The sequence below is a fragment of the Ictalurus punctatus genome, unplaced genomic scaffold (assembly GCF_001660625.3).
Source record: "Ictalurus punctatus breed USDA103 unplaced genomic scaffold, Coco_2.0 Super-Scaffold_100071, whole genome shotgun sequence".
In the NCBI taxonomy this organism is placed as follows: Eukaryota; Metazoa; Chordata; class Actinopteri; order Siluriformes; family Ictaluridae; genus Ictalurus; species Ictalurus punctatus.
This window is the reverse complement of record NW_026521092.1, coordinates 896,717-916,337: the sequence shown is the minus strand read 5'-3', so window position 1 is coordinate 916,337 and position 19,621 is coordinate 896,717. Positions and strand designations below refer to the sequence as shown.

At 41.3% G+C, this 19,621-nt stretch overlaps 1 protein-coding gene across 6 annotated transcripts in view; it reads left to right on the top strand.

Moving 5' to 3' along the window:
* Positions 1-19,621, top strand: part of LOC108261211 (arf-GAP with Rho-GAP domain, ANK repeat and PH domain-containing protein 1) — a 118,333-nt gene that overhangs the window by 20,891 nt on the left and 77,821 nt on the right. For all 6 annotated transcript variants that reach the window (XM_053679192.1, XM_053679194.1, XM_053679193.1 and 3 more), the window contains exon 2: positions 14,407-15,578. In XM_053679192.1, the coding sequence (XP_053535167.1) occupies positions 14,488-15,578 (1,091 nt within the window). In that variant the 5' untranslated portion in view covers positions 14,407-14,487. The remainder of the gene's footprint in view (positions 1-14,406; positions 15,579-19,621) is intronic.

Here is a 19,621-nt window from a genome sequence, read left to right as displayed (position 1 = left end):
CTAGGAATGGGAGAAACACTGGGATAAGTGTATCGCATCATTTTAATTACAATTCCTGGAATCTGTGTGTCTCCCCTGTACATTGTGAGAGAGAGATATAATCACAGTGTAATCCCAGGGCTCTACGGTAACAATTTTTTCTAATTACAAAAATTTAGGCGCACGGTTGAAGTTTAGTTTGTTTTTGTTTTTTTAGAGATGGTAACATTAATGTGCCACAATATAACACACAAGTAGGCATGAGAAAACTTGAGCTGGTCAATTATGACAGAATTTAGGAACATAGTGTGAGCCATGACATATTAATTTAAATTCTGATAAACTAAATCTAATATTTTCAGTTCATTTTACTGTTCAGTGTTTGGAGTCTGCTCCTCTTAAATATATTTAAAGCTGCACTATTAGACATTTCCACTGTCATGGTTCTGGGCTGGAGTCAGTTCTCGAACCGCTCTGTGCGTATTGTGTATATATCTGAATAATCTCATATAGGATGTGATTGGGTGAGTTCATTTACCCGTCAGATGCAAAGCGCTTTAGTTTAATGGTGTTCATTACTGACGTTCCGATCAGGATTTTTACAGCCGATACCGATCCAGATCCCAGTCATTTTTTGTTTAAGTTTTAATCAGGAGGTCATAAACAGTTAAATGTAAGCTCTCTGCTCATGGTCACTGTTAATTGAATTAAAATAATAGCAATGAGGAATACTGTTGGTTAATTGATAAATAAACAAGCATGAAATATTTATTTAAAAAAAATATTTTAAACAATAAAGAGTCCTAATTAAAAGTAGACTAACACAAAAATTAGCGAACTATGCTTAATGTCAAATTGATATTAAATGCAACCCATAGTAATTAAACATTATTTCATTTCTCATTTTATTTATATTTTATGAAGTCATTATAATATCTATTTTTATATTAAATGCTTTATTTATAACTAAGCACATTTTCGTCTTTACATTTTATTAGTTTTATTTTTGTTTATCAGTTTTAGATCGGTTCCCCCAGTACAGTGTTGCCATGTCTGCTGATAATATTGTGTTTTTTTTGTGGAGGGTTAAATCAAAACATGGAAACTGGAGTTGACTTTTCTAGTGATATCTGGCAACTGTGAGTTTAAATGAAGTGAATGCACTGTGTATTAGAATTAGTGAAGGAAGAGCAGCAGTGTACTGTATGTTTACACACTGAACAGTTGCTACTCTTGATTTAATATTGGTGCAGAATTATTTAATAAAGAAGTTTGAATTAAACCCCACCTTGTAGCGTTAGCATTATTATTCATTTACTCCGTCCGATGCTGCTGTATCTACACGAGCAGGTCACAGTTGCAGTTTCAGGTCATTTTGCGTGATCAATAAAAGATGTCGGTTTGTGAGATTGGGAAGTTGAAGCAGATGATGTACAGTGTTACTCGTCATCATAATGGTTTCTCTGCAGTATTTCTACACTTGTTCGGTTGAGTGAGGAGATGAAAAGCAGTGTGAAAGTAACTGTTGTGCGGTGTAGATGCATTTTGGACTTCCTGTAGTTTTTATTCCGGTTGTATTATACAACTCCGAACAGGTCACTCGCACCGGTGCGAATAAATATTTATTCACAGTCACACAAAATACTGTTCAGTCACAGGTGAAATGGTCACACTGTAGAGCCCTGAATCCTGTGGGAATTTACAAAAACTGTCACCACGATGAAGCTTTTTTTATTTGATTTTTTTAGATTAAATAAAGTGCCCTTCAATTGTGTCCTCTGTGTGAGAGAAAATGAAGGAAAACAGTTTCCTGTGTCAGCACTGAAGAAACAGCTGAAGTTGTGCCTAGTCATCAGGATTTGGGAATTTCCCTCTGAGTGTGTGTGTGTGTGTGTGTGTGTGTGTGTGTGTGTGTGTAAGATTTAGACAACTCGGTATCTGACCACTCAGTTTGGGTTAGTTTAATGGTTCCTGTTCTACTGAAATACAAATGCATTATCACAGGAAAGAGTCCTCAGAAGTTCATAAGTACTTGCCACACATTCTGAGCTTGTGTACATGCGTAAAGATGTTTGAGATGTTCTGAGCAAAGGTGTAAGAGGTGGAAGGAATGACAGATCTTATCCTTTGCTCCACATATACCTCAAACTAGTGATTTTGGACCCTATCTAGTATCTCTGGGTTTAATGATTATACTAAAACTACAGCGAGAGTCCCGGGTCTGAAGTAACGGAGCAGCACTTTGGAGGTGTTTTTATGAAATCTCCGGATCCACTGGTATTTTGAGCACTTAATGGCCTCTGGGTGTTTGTGTGTGTGTGTGTGTGTGTGTGTGTGTGTGTGTGTGTGTGTGTGTGTGTCAGTATGGTGGTCTGTGATGGACTGGCATTCCATCCAGGGTGTATTCCTGAGATAGGTTCTGGATCCATTGCCACCCTGACCAGTATAAACAACTTACATTCATTAATTCTTCTCCAGTAAATAAATGAGAAGGGTTAAAGATCTTGTTCTAGAGACCAGCAAGGTTCTCTGACACTGATCCACCGATCTGCCGTCGTCACAATGACTGCATTACGTTTCAGTCAGAACTGCAGTGTAGTGCAAAGTTTTCAGACTAACGAGACTTTTTTTAGGCCTTCAGTTGCTGTGTAAGCAAAATAAAACCCATAGCTGATTAAAGACTTTTTGAAACATCCTGTTCTCTGGAAACCAGGGGCAGTGGTGGCATTGTGGCTAAGGCTCTGGGTCACTGATCAGGGGGTTCAAGCCCCAGCACTGCCAAGCTGCCACTGTTGGGCCCTTGAGCAAGGCCCTTAACTCTCTCTGCTCCAGGGGCACTGACCCTGCAATCTGACATGCTGGGGTATGTGAAGAAAGTAATTTCACTGTGCTTTAATGTATATGTGATCAATAAAGACTCATTATCAAACCTTTGCCTTAAACTGTGCCGTGACACTTGGTCCATCTGACCTGCTGGTTGGTAAGTCACTAATTAATCCTACCAGTTAGATTTATCTTTTTTGATCACATTAGTGCTGCAACTAACGATTATTTTTCATAATCGATTAATCGACCGGTTATTTTATCGCTTAATTGGATGGGGGAAACCCCTACAACTACAGTAGTATTAATATTAAAACATCACCTTATGGTTTCTGTTACTGACTGCCTTTAGACATATTGTTTCACTTATGTTTACTTTGATCATACCATTTTAATTTAAAATTACAGATCTGACAGTGCTCCCACTGTTCATCACCGTGTCTGCGCTGAAAGTGAGGAGCAACGCGGCCTCGTTACTAACCGATCGCTCCAGTTGTAATAAACGACAGTATTTACACTGCAAGCGCAACATACACAGCATATATAATGACAGTAAACTGAACTCTTAAGCAACTCGCACCAATTTCCCCAAGCCCTTGCACACAGTAATATTTTCGATATAAACATAAGTTTGTGCTCGTGCATCACCGTCGTGCTTCCGCGCTATACATGCTCCAGTTTGTAAAGTTTTCAGATTACAATTTAATTTTCTGCATTTAGTATAAAATGCCCCCCTGCCTCAGAGGACTCGGAGGTTGCGCACTTTTTTGATGTCACGTGATGATTACGCCTCCGTTTGATTGTGACTGAGGTCATGTTGGGAATAAAAGGTAACGCTGACATAAACAGTAAACTGAAGAACGTCATTGTCATTGACTCTGGGTATTCTGCTGAAGCTAGCGGCATCACATTACGTGTGTTTGATGTCATGCTCCATCGACCGGGAAACGGTTTATACGTCCAGTTAGTAAAAAACAAAATAATAGTGTTCCATTTGACACGACACTACCTTTCTAAAACTCATACAGTAGATGACAGAGTACACAGTGAAAGTGCATAATGTTAGTGCGTATTACGTCATTTGGGACACAATGTTGGTTTGTACTCTCCGATGCATGTTTTTGGAACAGAAGTAACGCAACAAGTAAACACACCCTGTCCCGTGTGCAGCCTAACTAATCGATAATGAGAGTAGTTGATTTGCTGGTGTTTTCTGTTAGAGGAAAGTTCAGGTATAGCAATCTGTATGGCTCAAATAATTCAGCATAATAACATATATTTTACATTTTTAAATAATGTTCATGACATACTTTATTTTACGCCAAAGCTGTCTTTGGCACAAATAGCTTGAGATGCTCTGTTATAGATGACGGTCATGTTTGACGTGACTTTAGCAGGTTCTTAGAGAACATCTCTGTACGCTTAAGCTCGTTTAACACCAGATGTGGCACTACAGCAGCTGTGCAACACTGTGAAATGCTAAATGTTTATTTCTGCACTTTCATGCCTTGACAAATGCATCTCTTAACACTCTGGTGTAGTTGTTACTCCACCCACAGTAGTGAAGTAGACATGTGCAGAACTTTGACAGACAGCAGTCTGAACGATGAGAGCATTTGGGCCTTATGATCCAGGCTCGGTTTGTCCAGACCCCATTGCCAGAGTCTGGTAGAAACCATGTTTGCCATGTATTCCCGGACACATAGATCCTGAAGCCGTGAACAGAGGAGCATGTCTACCATCTGTTAGAAGTTACACAAACGAGTGACAGTGTTTCCACAGTGGACAGGACTTACATCCTTTAGTCTGCACTGTGAATTAAATTTATACATTTTCATGTAGTCAGCAAGAAGCACATTTTTGCTGATCTGTAAGGGTGTCTCTGCACATCGGACTTTCCATTGGCGTCAGTAGGTCATAACTTGCGTAAGATCGTCTGAAATTTTCTCAAAGACTTGAAAGGCTTGGCTTCTCTCATTCTTTAAGGTTCAAGTCCCTCAGTGACCCTGTACTGCTCATTTTACCCCTGATGCAAGTACAACACAGTGTTTGGTGTTTAGAGCAGTGCCAGAGTTTCTGCTGAAGGTGTTGTAGGTCTTTAGAAGAAATGCCCGCAGCCAGATGAGCGCTCTTGGGTACTTGGTGGAAATTAGTAATGGAGGTAAATAAAGATGCATGCCCAAATTGATTTAAGCATGCACCCATCTACATTAAACATAATTCCATAGAGGTGGCCTGTGGGAACGGCTTATTAGGTATTTGTGATGTAGCAACAAGTTTTGCCAAATTTTGCAGGCTGAATGTTGTCTCATTGCCGCCTACGTCTTCCAAAATGACTGACTGTTACTCAATCTAAACACTGAGCAGCTTTATGGACTCTTGTGCCTTCTGTCTTCTGGGATCTACCCCACCATGGAGCAGCTATGTGTGTAAGGCACTGTTTATGACTAAACATGAGTGTACATGCTTCATCATCTAAAGATGCAATGCAAAGGGGACATTGTTGATGATGTAAATACACACACAATCGCAAAATGTCCCTGTAAATCGGCAAGTTGGCTTTGAATAGAGGAAGGGCTATTGCGTAAAATTGGGTTTCATGGTGAAGTTTAGTTCTTGGGACATCCAATGCTGTAAAAACTTCTAGCGGGTTTCATGGGTAAAAACAAAACAAAACAGAGCCAGCTTTTCACACGTAGTTGCCTGGTTTGTTGTTGGGTGAGTGTGAAGTTCATATTTCTGCATATCTCAGTTTATAGTGAATGCAGTTGGGTAGGGATTTAAATTGAGGTTCTTTTGGCATGATCTACAACCTTGACTTTACATCATTTCCCCTAGGTTTCAGGATGTGCAGAAGGTTCTGTTTGTTTGCTAGAACTTACATTTCCATCACTTACTGGCATGTTCCTCACTGCACACAATCTTTATTAGGCCTTCCAAAGCTAAGAGATGTCTTTTTGGACGGTTCCTGGTGTTCGTGCTGGTTTATGCTTTTGAGCACGTGGCTTTGCTTCTAGGTTTCTCGGTTTTATTGGTTACGACTAGTCAGGCTTGACTGTGTCTGAGTGACTCATGAGAGCTGGTGTTTGAGATCACAATACGTAAAGACATCTTCATGGCATTCAAAGAGTATCACAATCCAGGATGCTATAGAGTCAGAGAGTTTTGTATATTATATATTAAATAAAAGAATAGAAAATTAAATTGGAACAAATATAGTTTTAATGTCAGTCACGTTTTACAAAAAACTTACACCTGACAATAACAAGTATATATACCCTGAAAAGTGTCTCGTGATGTTATTATATCACACTATCTCTATCATGTCATCATATTGCTCAGCTCATGTGTATATGTATAACGCTTTCCTTTGCCAGAAATGCAATGAGTAAAAAGTATTAGAAGTCATTTTCAGGTAAAAAAAAAAATTACTAACGGTATCCTGTAGATCACGTTTTTACTGAGTCCTGTGTTGAAGTACTTCTCTTTCTCAGATGTGTTTATTACAGGGTCCAGTTCCTTAATTTTCAGAATGAGGAACTTTTTGTAAACCAGTGAGATGTCGAGAGGGAAATAAATGAGCTGCTGGGTTTTTGCACAGAGATCATCGAAATGGGTGTGGTGTGTAACTCTGCCCTACACCACACTTCATTTAGTCACATATGACTATACGTGCAGGGGAAAATGTGATGCTCTGATATAAATGTAGAAGCTTTACTTAATAAGAAGAACTTCCTAGAATTAAATAACATTATCCTACACGTTGCTTTGTCTGCTATTACAGGAGATTGAGGTGATGTTTCAAACATTTTATTATTTATATATTTATATATGTATTATTTATAAAGTCAGATTGGAATTCGCAAAGAAATACAGAGAGGAGCCACAAAAGTTCTACCAAAGTGATGGCAAGGCCAAAGTGTTGGGAAAGAAAGGATCTGCTCATGATCCAGAACATACAAGGTCATCTGTGGAACATGGTGGAGGGAGTGTCATGGCTTGGGCTTGCATGGCTGCTTCTGGAACATTCTCACTAATCTTTATTGATGATGGAACTCATGATGGTAGCAGCAGAACGAATTCAGAAGTTTACAGGGACATTTTATCTGCAGATTTACAGAGAAATGCACCCGGATTAATCAGGAGGAATTTCGTCATGCAGCAAGACGACGACCCAGAACACACTGCCACCTCGACACAGGAAGGGTTTAGACTGGACAAGTCAATCACCAGACCTTCACCCAACTGATCAGCGTTTCACCTCCTGAAGAGGAGACTGAAGGGAGAAACCCCCGAAACAAACAACACCTGAAAGAAGCTGCAGTAAAATCCTGGAGTGCAGCAGTTTGGTGATGTCACTGGGTCACCAACTTTATGCAACTTTATTGCAATCAACAGACATGCAACTAAATATTACGTGTTAATCACTTTGATTACTTTTAGACTATATGTTACTATACTTTTACTCTGGGTAGTCTGCCACCAAAGGTGTCATGTTCTAAGTTGTTTAACACGTCTTAGACATAAATATCAGGAAATTAATGCTGAACTTCTGATCTATCATCTAATATTCATCTTTTGGTCCGAAACCCAAATGTCTTCATTGTATAGCAAAAACAAAAGAATTGGCCCTGCTGTTCCAATACTTTCAGAGGGGACTTTACATACATATACGAATGTGTATATTTGAATTTGTGAGTGAATTTTGTTTTAGTTCCTATACACTGCATGCCAAATGACTTCACTTCCTCTGAGAAAAGGAAGAACCCTGAACTGAAAAAATCAACCTGATACCATATGATCAGTCCAGAGGAGCAGTAGAAAGTCATACCAGGTGCAGTTTTGTTGTTTGAGTATTTACAGTATGTTGGACCTGTTGGAGATGCTGTTGCTGTGTTTTGGGTTGTTGTCCTGCTGAAATGTCCAATGAGCTAAAAAAACAAAACAAATTTGCATTATCCTTTTAAAACAGAGACTGTGTAATTCTGGATCAAACAGAAGGAGGAATGTTCTCACAATTAGACATGGCTGCTCAAAAATCTGACGGCTTGTGGAAAATAAAAATGTTCCTGAGTCTAGATGTTCTGGCCTGAATACATCTTAGGCTCTTCCTGGATGGGAGGCGCTCAAACCATTTGTAGGATGCGTGGGAAGGGTCCTTACTGATGGAGGCTGCCTTCCTCACACTCCTTGTGGTGTAAATGTCCTTAATGCCAGGAAGGTTGGTACCACTGATACTCTGTGCCAGCTTCACTACCCGCTGCAGGGCTTTCCAGTCAGATGTGGAGCAGTTTTCATTAGGGCTGGGTATTGCGACCAGTTTGTTTTGCAGACATGGAAAGGAAACGGAAAGGAAACGTCCACTACCATATCTAAATTTCAATTCAGTAATAATGTTTGTTTTACTTTACCAATTTGAGCCCGAGTCTGATAATGATGCATCGGAAGATCAACCCGAATCACCATCGCAAGCACGACTAGAACAGGATGTTAGCAGAGGCTAGCAGCTAACAGGCTAACAGCTGTGCACTGGCTGTACACGTATACGACCTAAAACTACGCATATGGACCACTCGGTAGAAAGGTGTAAGATGTCCAAATAAAGGTGTAAGATGTCCAAATAAAGGTGTAAGATGTCCAAATAAAGTGGGTACGGCCCCGTCTTTAATGAATAATCCTTTCCCAAATCCCGTGTTGACTTCAGCTGGATTTGAGAAGCAGTCAGTCGTCAGTGAAACGACGGGAACACACACGAAGGTCGGAGTTGAGCTGCCGCGTTATTGTTTTAAATGAATTCTCACTGGCGCTTTACGTCCTCATCCTGTGGGAGTCCGTGCAAAGTGGATTTGCACATGTCTTCCAGACATGACCCTAACTCTTTCAGGACTCAACCTTTACTGTAGTGTATGAGGGCGGGTCAGAGTACGCAGTTGTTCGCGAGCAGCCAATGAAGAGCAGAGGCGGGGTTTTCGTTACAAACCTACGTAGGTTAGTACAGGAAGTACGTCCGGAATCACTGACGACTCGTTTCAGCTGTTCAGAACCGGTTCTTTCTTTTGGGAGTCGATAACTCCGTTTGTCATACACTTTTGATTTTTGAAGCTTTGCAGACGTTTTACATTCACGAACAGCTGTATAACACACTACATAATTTCTAAAAAAAAAAAAAAGCATAATAGGTGCACTTTAACCGGTGTGTTCGTGCAGGTCCCAGGGCCTGCTAATTGCTGAATGCTGTGCTTGGCTACCTGCGCTAACGGCGCTGATGTCGCTTTATCCAGTAGCAAACTGCAATTCTTGATGATGTTGTAGAGTGTTTCCTTGCTGTATGTAAGCATTGTGATGGTTTGTTTATGAACAAAGAGAGCAGAGAAAAACAGCAAACAAAACCAAGGAAATGCAGTTTAGTATCCCCAAGAGGCTGCTGTTTCTCCTGGACCTCTGCAGGGTTAGGGCGAGGGTCCTTTCTGAACTGGCCTTTCTGGCCTTTCTGTTCTGGACTACAAACACTACAGTATGTTAGTTCTTCATACATCTTACCCACATCCTGGAGAGTGTGTTGCCTTTTCAGTACAATGCTGACCCTGACATTAGAGCTGAGGTTTTCCCTGATTAACCCTGCTACTGCTACTGAACACCTTTTCTCTTTAATAATTACAAAGGTCTGTTGCAATGCAAGGACTCACTGTTATCCAGATCTCATTTACATTCCCGTTTACATCACCTGACACTGTGTGTGTATGGACATGTACACACATGTTTGTGTGTGTGTGTGAACAGAATGCTCAGCATTATTTAGCCGCATTAATAATTGTCAGTGGAAGGTCCTCACAAGGATAATTAGGCGTGTGTGTGTGTGTGTGTGTGTGTGTGTGTGAGAGAGAGAGAGAGAGAGCTCTGACTCGTCCTGTTTGACATGTTTATTCGTTCAAGATCAGACAGGATGTATGAATGTTGACTCACTATGTTACCTTGTGTTACTCTTATGAAAATGCGCAGTGTTAAAAGAAGAAAATATTGAATCTTAAACCTACACTGTGGAGCAAAATGTGCTCTTTAATGACGAATATTGCCTAATGAAGTAATTACCTATCTCCTTGAGTGTGTAATGATCTGTCGGTAATTAAGTAAATGTTCAAATCGATTTATAACGTTGTGTCCTCTTTGTAAATGATCTGCTTTTGAGTTGTAGGCCGTTTTGATGTCTGGGTGTGATTTGATTGTGTATATGAAGACTGGGTTACGGACTGTGTTGAAAGCTGTATTTTTATACTGTACTGTGATATGATTGTAGGCGTTTAGTCTGAAGCCATGGTGCGTGTCAGACCTTTGTTCTTCAGGAAGCTGTCAGGGTATATTATGTTAGTTTCCGTAAAGTACTCTGATGATAAGGTCACATACCTGTTGTACCATCTCAGATCTTTTTTGCTGTTATGAGATTGAGATTAAATTCTTCAGCAAGAGACGCTCAAAGCAGAAAGGTGAGCATGTCGAGAGTGTATTAGTGTATTCATTGTGCTGAGCATGCAGAAACACTGAGAGATGATTAAGAGGACAAAAAATAGACAAATACCTTCCTGCTTTCTTCTCATCTCCCCCACCTGGAGGATATATACAGAGGTAATGTAGTGCTAACAAAAATAAAAGCTGTTTTTTCAGCAGAGGGTTAAACGGTGGTTAGCGATAGAGAGGTGTGTGTGGTTTGGGAGGAAACCTGACTTCAGTGGTCAAGACAACAGTGCACACATTTGTATGTGTGTGTGTGTTCATTTCCTGGCAGACTAACACTGGTTGGTTAACATGTCAAACAAAACGGGTTTTTATGTTAACTGAATTTTCCAGACAATATACTGCCCCCCAGAGTTAGAGACCCAGCCCAGAATTCTGTCTGATTAAACAGCAGATTAATGCACATACAGCTTGTTAATGTACCACTCACTTACAGATTATGTATGTGTAAGTGTATGTGTGTGTATGTATATATATATATATATATATATATATATATATATATATATATATATATATATATATATATATATATATATATATATACACACACTGTATAATGTGTGTATGTACATATATAATTTGTATACATGTATATAAGATTATATTTGTGTATGTATGCGTGTGTGTGTGTGTGTGTGTATATATATATATATATTCTTTATAATGTGTGTGTATGTACATATATAATGTGTGTGTATGTACATATATAATATGTGTGTATATATATGTATGTATGCATGTGTGTGTGTATGTACATATAATGTTTCTGTATGTACATATATAATGTGTATATGTATGTATGTGTGTGTGTGTCTGTGTTTATATTTATTTTATATTTACACTAATTATGAATTGAATTAATAGTTGTTATTAAAATCTGCTGCTGGACATTACTAACTAACTCTGACAGAATGAACAAATTCTGAGATATTTTGAATGAACTTGTCATTAATTCTGTAAAGCAGAGTTTGAGGAAAATATCAACAGCAAGGTCTGATTCCTCTTCAAGAAGCAATCCATTTGTTTATAACTTCTGAGTTGAAGGAGCGTCTCTTTTGGCATTTATTACACTGCGTTGCTCGTATCCTCCTTGATTTGATGAAGGGAAACCAGGAAGTCCCACAATGTATTTAAACTCTAATAATAACCACCAGGAGGTGAAGTACGAACATAAGACTTTTTTTTCCCGTCATGTATGAACACAGCAAAAAGATAAGAGACTGATCATTTTATCTCCTCACTAGTGCTGGATCATAGAAAACTGAACTAACACACGTGTGCAGTATGTTAATGAACCTGTTTGTTCATTAATACACTATCTGTCATGTGACATGACCAAAAATCTAACTGTTAATATCGAAATGGCTTATCAGTGGTTTCTCAGAATGATGGCACATGATGCGTTCATCAGCAGCACAGCTATAAATGGAAGTTGCATTTCCTGTGTGTGTGTGTGTGTGTGTGTGTGTGTGTGTGTGTGTGTGTGTGTGTGTGTGTGTGTGTGTGTAAAAGGACGGAAGGAAAGATGAAAGTGAGAAAGAAAGTAATGTTGATTAACTCTTTTATTAATAACCAGTTGTTGGAGATTGTTGTGAGTAAAAACAGGGGAAATGTTTGTTTCTCTCAGCATGAGACACAGCTGTAAGGGCCGAACACTGCAGAGACTCATAACACCACATTTCAGGCCATGCTGTTATACAAAATTAATCTTCCTCTTACACCACAGCAGTTTGCATAGCAAATTATTACATTTTTTGAAGAATGACACATCACACTTTTTTTATCTGTTTATAGTTACATTTAATGTTGTGGAACATCGAACACAAATTGAGACTTTTCTCGCAGTAATCTCAGCGTTCATGTTGCCACTTAGGTCCTGAACTGCATGAGTAACGGTGAATCTGAACTGACTATTAATGGTATTTTCTGGATTAACATACGCAGTATATAGCTAGCTACACTTGGCTAGCTAGGCTAGTTTGTAGATCTGCAACAACTAATGGATAATAATGGATGATGAAAATCGTTGTAATGAATCTCAGTATGGATTAGTCCGTCTGCGCGCGGCACGGGGGAGATTTACTCATTACGTTACTTCTGTTCAGAAAACACGCCTCGGAGAGTAAATACTAAACCTGTGTCCCAAATGAAGTACTGCACACTTACACTATGCACTGTGTACTAGTGTGCACCGTCTAGTGTGTGGATTTTAGAAAGGTAATATAATCTAAAATAAACACTAGCGAGATTTTACTAACTGGAAGTATAAGCCGTCATACGCACGTAATGCCACGCTAGCATTAGCCGACAGCCAGAGTCACCGATAATGACTTTCTTCAGTTTACTTTCTGTCAGCGTTAGCTTTTATTCCCAGCATGACCTCAGTCCTCATCAGACGGAGGCGAAATCGTCACGTGACTGAGGAAGAAAGTCCTCTAAGGCAGGGGTGCGTTTTTTATTCAACACTGCGGAGATCAAACAGTGCTGCACGAGCACAAAGTTATGTTTATATCTGAAATGCTCCACAGTGTGTAAGGGGCGGGGGAAACTGGTGCAAGCTGCTTAAAAGGTTTACTTTAATTTAGGGCTGCAACTAACGATTATTTTCATAATCGATTAGTCGGCCGATTATTATTATTATTATTATTATTATTATTATTATTATTATTATTATTATTTTCGATTAATCAGTTGGGGGCGGGGTACACTTTAAGTACACTTTTTTTTTGTTTATTTAAAATTAAATCCACAAACTGAGTGTTACACATATAAACGTTAGACTAAAACTTTACACAACTGTTTGTCCAAAACAGAAAAGAACCCAACACACACACACACACACACACACACACACACACACACACATTTGTATTTATGCAATATTTTTTATGGATGCACAAAAAGAACAGAATTAAACTGCAGTCCTAAATTAATAATATATATTCTTGTGTGTGTGTGTGTGTGTGTGTGTGTGTGTGTGTGTGTGTGTGTGTGTATGTATATATATATTTTTTTTATTTCATTTATTTATCTTCGTTTATATAATATAATAGTATTTATGCATTATTTTTATGGATGCACAGAATTAAATTACAGTCCTGAATGAATAATATATATTCTGGTGTGTGTGTGTGTTCGTGTGTGTGTGTGTGTGTGTGTATTGGGTTCTTTTCAGTCTTATATAATTGAACAGTTGTGTAAAGTTTTAGTCTGAAGTTTACATTTGTAACACTCAGTTTGTGGAATTTATTTTAAATTAATGAAAAAAATGGAACTGGAAGTTTGCCCCGCCCTGTCGGATTAATTGAAAGGAAGAAGAAGAAGAAATTCGGCCAACAAACGATTATGAAAATAATCATTAGTTGCAGCTCTAGTAATTTGTTTAGGTCGCAGCTGCTCATGAACACAACACCAGTAAAGTGGAAGTTAGCTAGCACTGGCAACAATCAGGACACGTGCTGTCCACAATGAAGTTCTAATATTTTAATAGCATAAATCGGTTTCTTTCTCTCTAGCACAGCGGTGGGAAGTGATTTAAAGCTCAGGTCTGGATATTTGCATGAATTATTTGTGCATTTAGAGACGCTGCAGTGATCGCGAGTGATCAGCTGTCTGTGACTTGCTGCTGTTGTTCACCTGAAAGGCTACTACACACATGTCCACATTAGTCATTAGTAGAAGTGCGTAGTTCTGCTGCGAGCGCTGAAGAAGTGCACGCAGAGGGATTTTCTGCCTGTACGCTGCTAGAATAGTCATGATGTTCTGTGTTATGGCAGAATACCGTGCAGACCTTGCAGGACATTCATTTGTATTCATCAAAATGGCGGCTGGTCTACCGAATTTTCTATCAGTGCTTTTAAAATTCGGCAAATGACAGGAAATTCTTGGATAATGCAACTTCCGGGTTCAGCAGCTATAAACAGTCATATCACCCATTACACAGGTTTAATCAAGACCTTCTGATTTAAGAACGCAACTGCACTGTGGTGATAAGTAGCAATGATGATGTGGGAAATCTAAAATTAGTCATTAAAAACAAAGCTGTAGTTGATGATGACAATGATGAAGTCGTTTATTCTGCATTGTCCACAGATGATTATCTTCAGACGATGACCTAAACTCATCATTGCTGGAAAAGAGACTCTGCGTTTTGTACAGTATTATTTGGAAGCCATGTTGTCTCCCACAGCAGAAGTCTATCAGACCGTTCAAGAGTGGCTCGGGGGGCTCCGCCTTGAGCAGTACGGTCCGGCCTTCCAGGAGGAGGGTCTCGGAACTGTGTGGGAATGCAGGGAGCTGACTGCATGTCAACTGGAGCGCTTGGGCGTGGCCTTGCCGGGCCACCGGAAGCGCATCCTGGGGAGCCTGCAGAAGCTCTTCCTTTCAGAAGGCGGGATTGGTAGAGAGGATGAGGAGGAGGGGCATAGGCCTGTTCCAAAGGAAAGGACAAAATTCCGTGTGTCTGCAGGGACTGACTTGGAAGTGAACTGCTCACGAACTGCCGAACCACAAGATCAGAAACAGAACTTAACCACTAATAATTCTGTGACCCACAAGAAAGGTCCGCCCCCAATCCCACCTCGGGCGACTCAGAATTGTCCTCCGGTACCGTTCTCGACTGTTTCCGTTACCGCGGCGATGACCACTGGGGGCATGTCTGTGACTCCTAGCAGTCTTCCATCTGCATCTATGACCAAGGCGACTCAGCCGAGACCCGTGCCCACTCCAGTTCCTGTTCGGCTCCAGCCACGGAACGTGCCTCCTGCTACAAGACTGCAAACTGGAGATCAGAAGCCATCACCTGTCTCAAGATCATCTGTCTCACCATCACCTGTCTCAAGATCATCTGTCTCACCATCACCTGTCTCAAGATCACTCGTCTCGAGATCATCCGTCTCACCCCCACCCGTCTCACCATCACCTGTCTCAAGATCATCCATCTCACCATCACCTGTCTCAAGATCAATCGTCTCAAAGCCAGCCGTCTCACCACCACCCGTCTCACCATCACCTGTCTCTCCATCCTGTTCCTCATCATCATCATCAACAGAACAGTTCCACCTGTATGAGCAGTGTTCTTCACCGGGTCATGCTGAATTGGGCGTTCCTCCTCTCCCTCCAAAGTCGTATGCTGTAGTGACTCCCAGAGAGCCTAAAGTCACCCTGCCAGTCACGCCCCCCCGGAGACCCCCCGTACCGCCCCGCAGCACCACGGCAACCAGCAATAAAGCCACACCGCTCCCCAGGAGCCTGACAGCGCTCAGGTAAGAAAGTGATCTGCTTTGTTCCTTTTCTTCTTACCTTTTGGAATTTCATAAATATTGTTTAATATTGAAATTGGATGCATGTTTTGTTTCTGTGCAAATCACAGTTATGGTAGTGGACACTTTGTGGGTCATAGAGGAATAAATATATGTGCTGGTTTTGGCTTTACAGTGCTGCAACACTCAGATTTATGCTTTGGCCTAGTTTCCTTTTTCCTGCTCGATGGTCTGAAGAGCCGTCGCATGATTTTCATAATCTAATGAATCATACGTTTAAAATAGGCTTTAACACTGTGTGTGTGTGTGTGTGTGTGTGTGTGTGTGTGTGTATGGTGAGACGCAGACCAAAGGTGGTCATTTTGCGTATGCGTGTGTGCACGTGTGTGTGTGTGTATGTGTGTGCACTTGTACGTGTGGTTGAACAGTCAGAGTTTTGTTACATTCAGTCCACTACTCTGATGCCACCTTTTGGTACTCAGACGTAATTACACAAAGTGTTTCTTTAAAATCTAACCTTGGCACTAAACCATCAACACCACGTCCTGGCTGATTAACTCCTGAGAACATGAACAAACACTCGCGTGTCATCTAGCATAGAAAGTTTCCTTATTGATTTACACACACATTTGCTAATCAGCTCGTTAGTTCTCGCTAGTACGGGTCGGTGATTACAGCAAAACTGTCTTCTAATACCACCGTTAACATAAATAATCACAAATCTGACTAACAAACTGTTTCGAATTGCCTTCAAGAATTAAAACAAAATACAAACGGGCAAAAAAGTGCAATAAACTGTAGATAAATGATGCATGCAGCACACTACAGAGCAACGCTGTGAGGTTATTCACGCTCGGTCGTCACTTTCTGTGCAGAAAGTTGAGAATCTGTTCTGAATTTGAGAATTGTTTCAAAACTGGACAAGCCTGGACTTCTTTGCCTTGACCTCAACGATTGCATCAAAGGACCGATTTTGAGACACATCATGATCGATGCTGATCTCTGGGAGTCCAGTGAGACGCTACAGTCACCGGGATAGTCACAGATATCCTCAGTGCCACGTGTTCATGAGAATTGGTGTAACAACGGAACAATGATAGACAAACATTGTTCCCCTGACCTCGAGTACATGTCCGTAAGATGTCGGCCCTTTTTTCTACCGAGAGAGCTAACAGTGGTGATTATCACGGCTGTGTATATTCCACCTGATGCCAATGTGAACACGGCGCTCTCTCTCCTGTTGAACACCATAAACGAGCAGCAGAGGGCTTACCCCGACGGTGTTCACATAATTGCAGGTGACTTTAATAAGGCGAGCTTGAAGACTGTACTCCCGAAATTCTATCAACATGTTAAGTGTTTTACTAGAGGGGCGAACACTTTGGATCATGTTTACTCCAACATCAAGCACGCGTATAGAGCCATACCTCTCCCCCACCTCGGCCAATCAGACCATCTCTCCCTCCTGCTCTCCCCTGCCTACACCCCCCTCAGACGCAGTGTCACGACCACTATAAAGACTGTTACCACCTGGCCTGATGATGCATTCTGCAAACTACAGGACTGCTTCGAACAGACAGACTGGGATTTGTTTGAACATCAAGAGCTAGAAACATTAACAGGAACGGTACTGGACTACATCAAGTTCTGTATCGGAAATGTGACTGTGGAAAAAAACATTCAGGTTTTCCAAAACCAGAAACCATGGATGACCAAACAGGTCCGCACACTACTCAAAGCCCGCGACGCTGCCTTCAGGTCTGGTAATAGAGCTCTGTACAGAGCCGCTCGTGCCAACCTGAAAGGCGGTATTAAGGAAGCTAAGGCGGCCTATAAGAGGAGCATAGAGTCCCACCTGTCCAGCAAAAATAAACGGGAGGTGTGGCAGGGTATACAGAACATCACGAACTACAGAGGCCGTGAGGCGACAACAGGAGACCTGAGTGCGATTCTGGCAGAAGAGCTAAATTGCTTCTTTGCTCGCTTTGAAACATCACAACAACAGCACTCATCTGCTCCAGCCCCACCTCCACCCTCATCTGGCCCCCGTACCAGCCCAGCCCTGCCTCCATCCCCTCCTGGTTCCTGCACCACTCTACTTACTGTGAGGGAACACGATGTTAGACGGATGTTTCTGGCAGTGAACCCCAGGAAGGCTGCTGGCCCAGACGGTGTACCTGGTAACGTGCTCAGATCATGTGCCCACCAGCTTGCCCACATCTTTACCAGAATTTTCAATCTCTCCCTGGCCCATGCAGTCATCCCGGCCTGCCTAAAATCAGCCACAATCATTCCAGTGCCACAGAAATCGCCCACCACTAGCCTGAATGATTATCGTCCTGTGGCCCTCACTCCAGTTATCATGAAGTGCTTTGAGAGATTGGTTCTTCAGCACATCAAGGACTACCTCCCCCCCAGATTTCGATCCTTTTCAATTTGCTTATCGTGCAAACAGATCCACAGAGGATGCTATCGCCGTAGCTGTCCACTACGTGTTGAGACATCTTGAGCAGCAACAGAGCTACGTACGGATGCTTTTTGTGGATTACAGTTCGGCTTTTAATACAATAATTCCGGACATTCTCGTCACCAAATTGGTCACCCTTGGCCTCCCCCGCCTCACGTGTGCCTGGATAAAGGACTTTCTCACCAACCGGTTCCAGACAGTGAGACTCGGGCCCCACCTCTCCTCCACTTGCACGTTGAGCACAGGTTATCCACAGGGCTGTGTGTTGAGCCCCCTCCTGTACTGTCTCTAAACATATGACTGTAGACCAGTCTACAACAATAATATTATCATCAAGTTTGCTGACGACACCACAGTGGTCGGACTTATCTCAAAAGGAGAGGAGGCAGCCTACAGAGAGGAAGTCCTAAACTTGGCAGCCTGGTGTTCAAAGAACAACCTGACTCTAAACACCAAGAAAACCAAGGAACTTATTGTAGACTTCAGAAAACACAACACGGAGCTGGCCCCCCTCTTCATTAATGGTGAGTGTGTAGAGAAGGTCCACACCGTCCGGTTTCTTGGCGTCCTTATCTCTGCAAACATCTCCTGGACGGACAACATCACAGCGGTTATCAAGAAGGCTCAAACGCGGCTACACTTCCTGAGGGTTCTCAGGAAGTACAATCTGGACTCCAATCTGCTGATCTTCTACCGCTCGTCCGTCGAGAGCCTGCTGACATACTGTATCACGGTGTGGTACGGTAGCTGCACCGCAGCAGACAGGGAGAGGCTTCAGAGGGTAGTAAGAGCAGCACAGAAGATCATTGGCTGCCCTCTCCCCTCCCTGATGGATATTTACACTTCCCGTTGCCTCAGCAGAGGAAAAACTATCATTAAGGACAGTTCTCACCCTGGCTTTGATCTGTTCAATCTGTTGCCCTCAGGGAGACGTTACAGGTGCAACAAAACAAGGACTAGTAGATTTAAGAATAGTTTCTTCCCGAAAGCTATTACCATGATAAACAAACACATGTACTGAGTCCACAGCATATGTATATATTGTCTCAAACTGTGCATTTCATAGTACCTCCGCCATCCACCCTAATATCTATCTATCGTGCATATATCTTGCATATATTGTATATCTTGTTTATTTATTTTGTTTATTTATCTTGTTTATTTATCTGTGTATTATCTGTTTATTCTTCTTGTGTATTGAATGTATATGTTTGCACGGAACAAAAAGGAGTGGCTCTTAATTTCATTGTACATATGTATAGTGACAATAAAAGGCATTCATTCATTCATTCATTCATTCATTCAGGGAGATTTCCTGCAGTCGATATTATGCAGGAAGTCAAGAAACTTCATGGTGGTCATGTTGGTTGATGGTAAAGTCCAGGAAGCTGGGAAGAGATCAGACAAGAGCTATACTCACGCCCAATGCAAACACACACACACACACACACACACACCCACACACTGTTTCACAAAGAAAGCAATATGAAATATGTACCCAAAATAGAACTACAAAATATAGGCTATGTAATTGAATGTATCTGTAGATGTTAGCTAGCTAGCTAGTCTAATCAGCCTC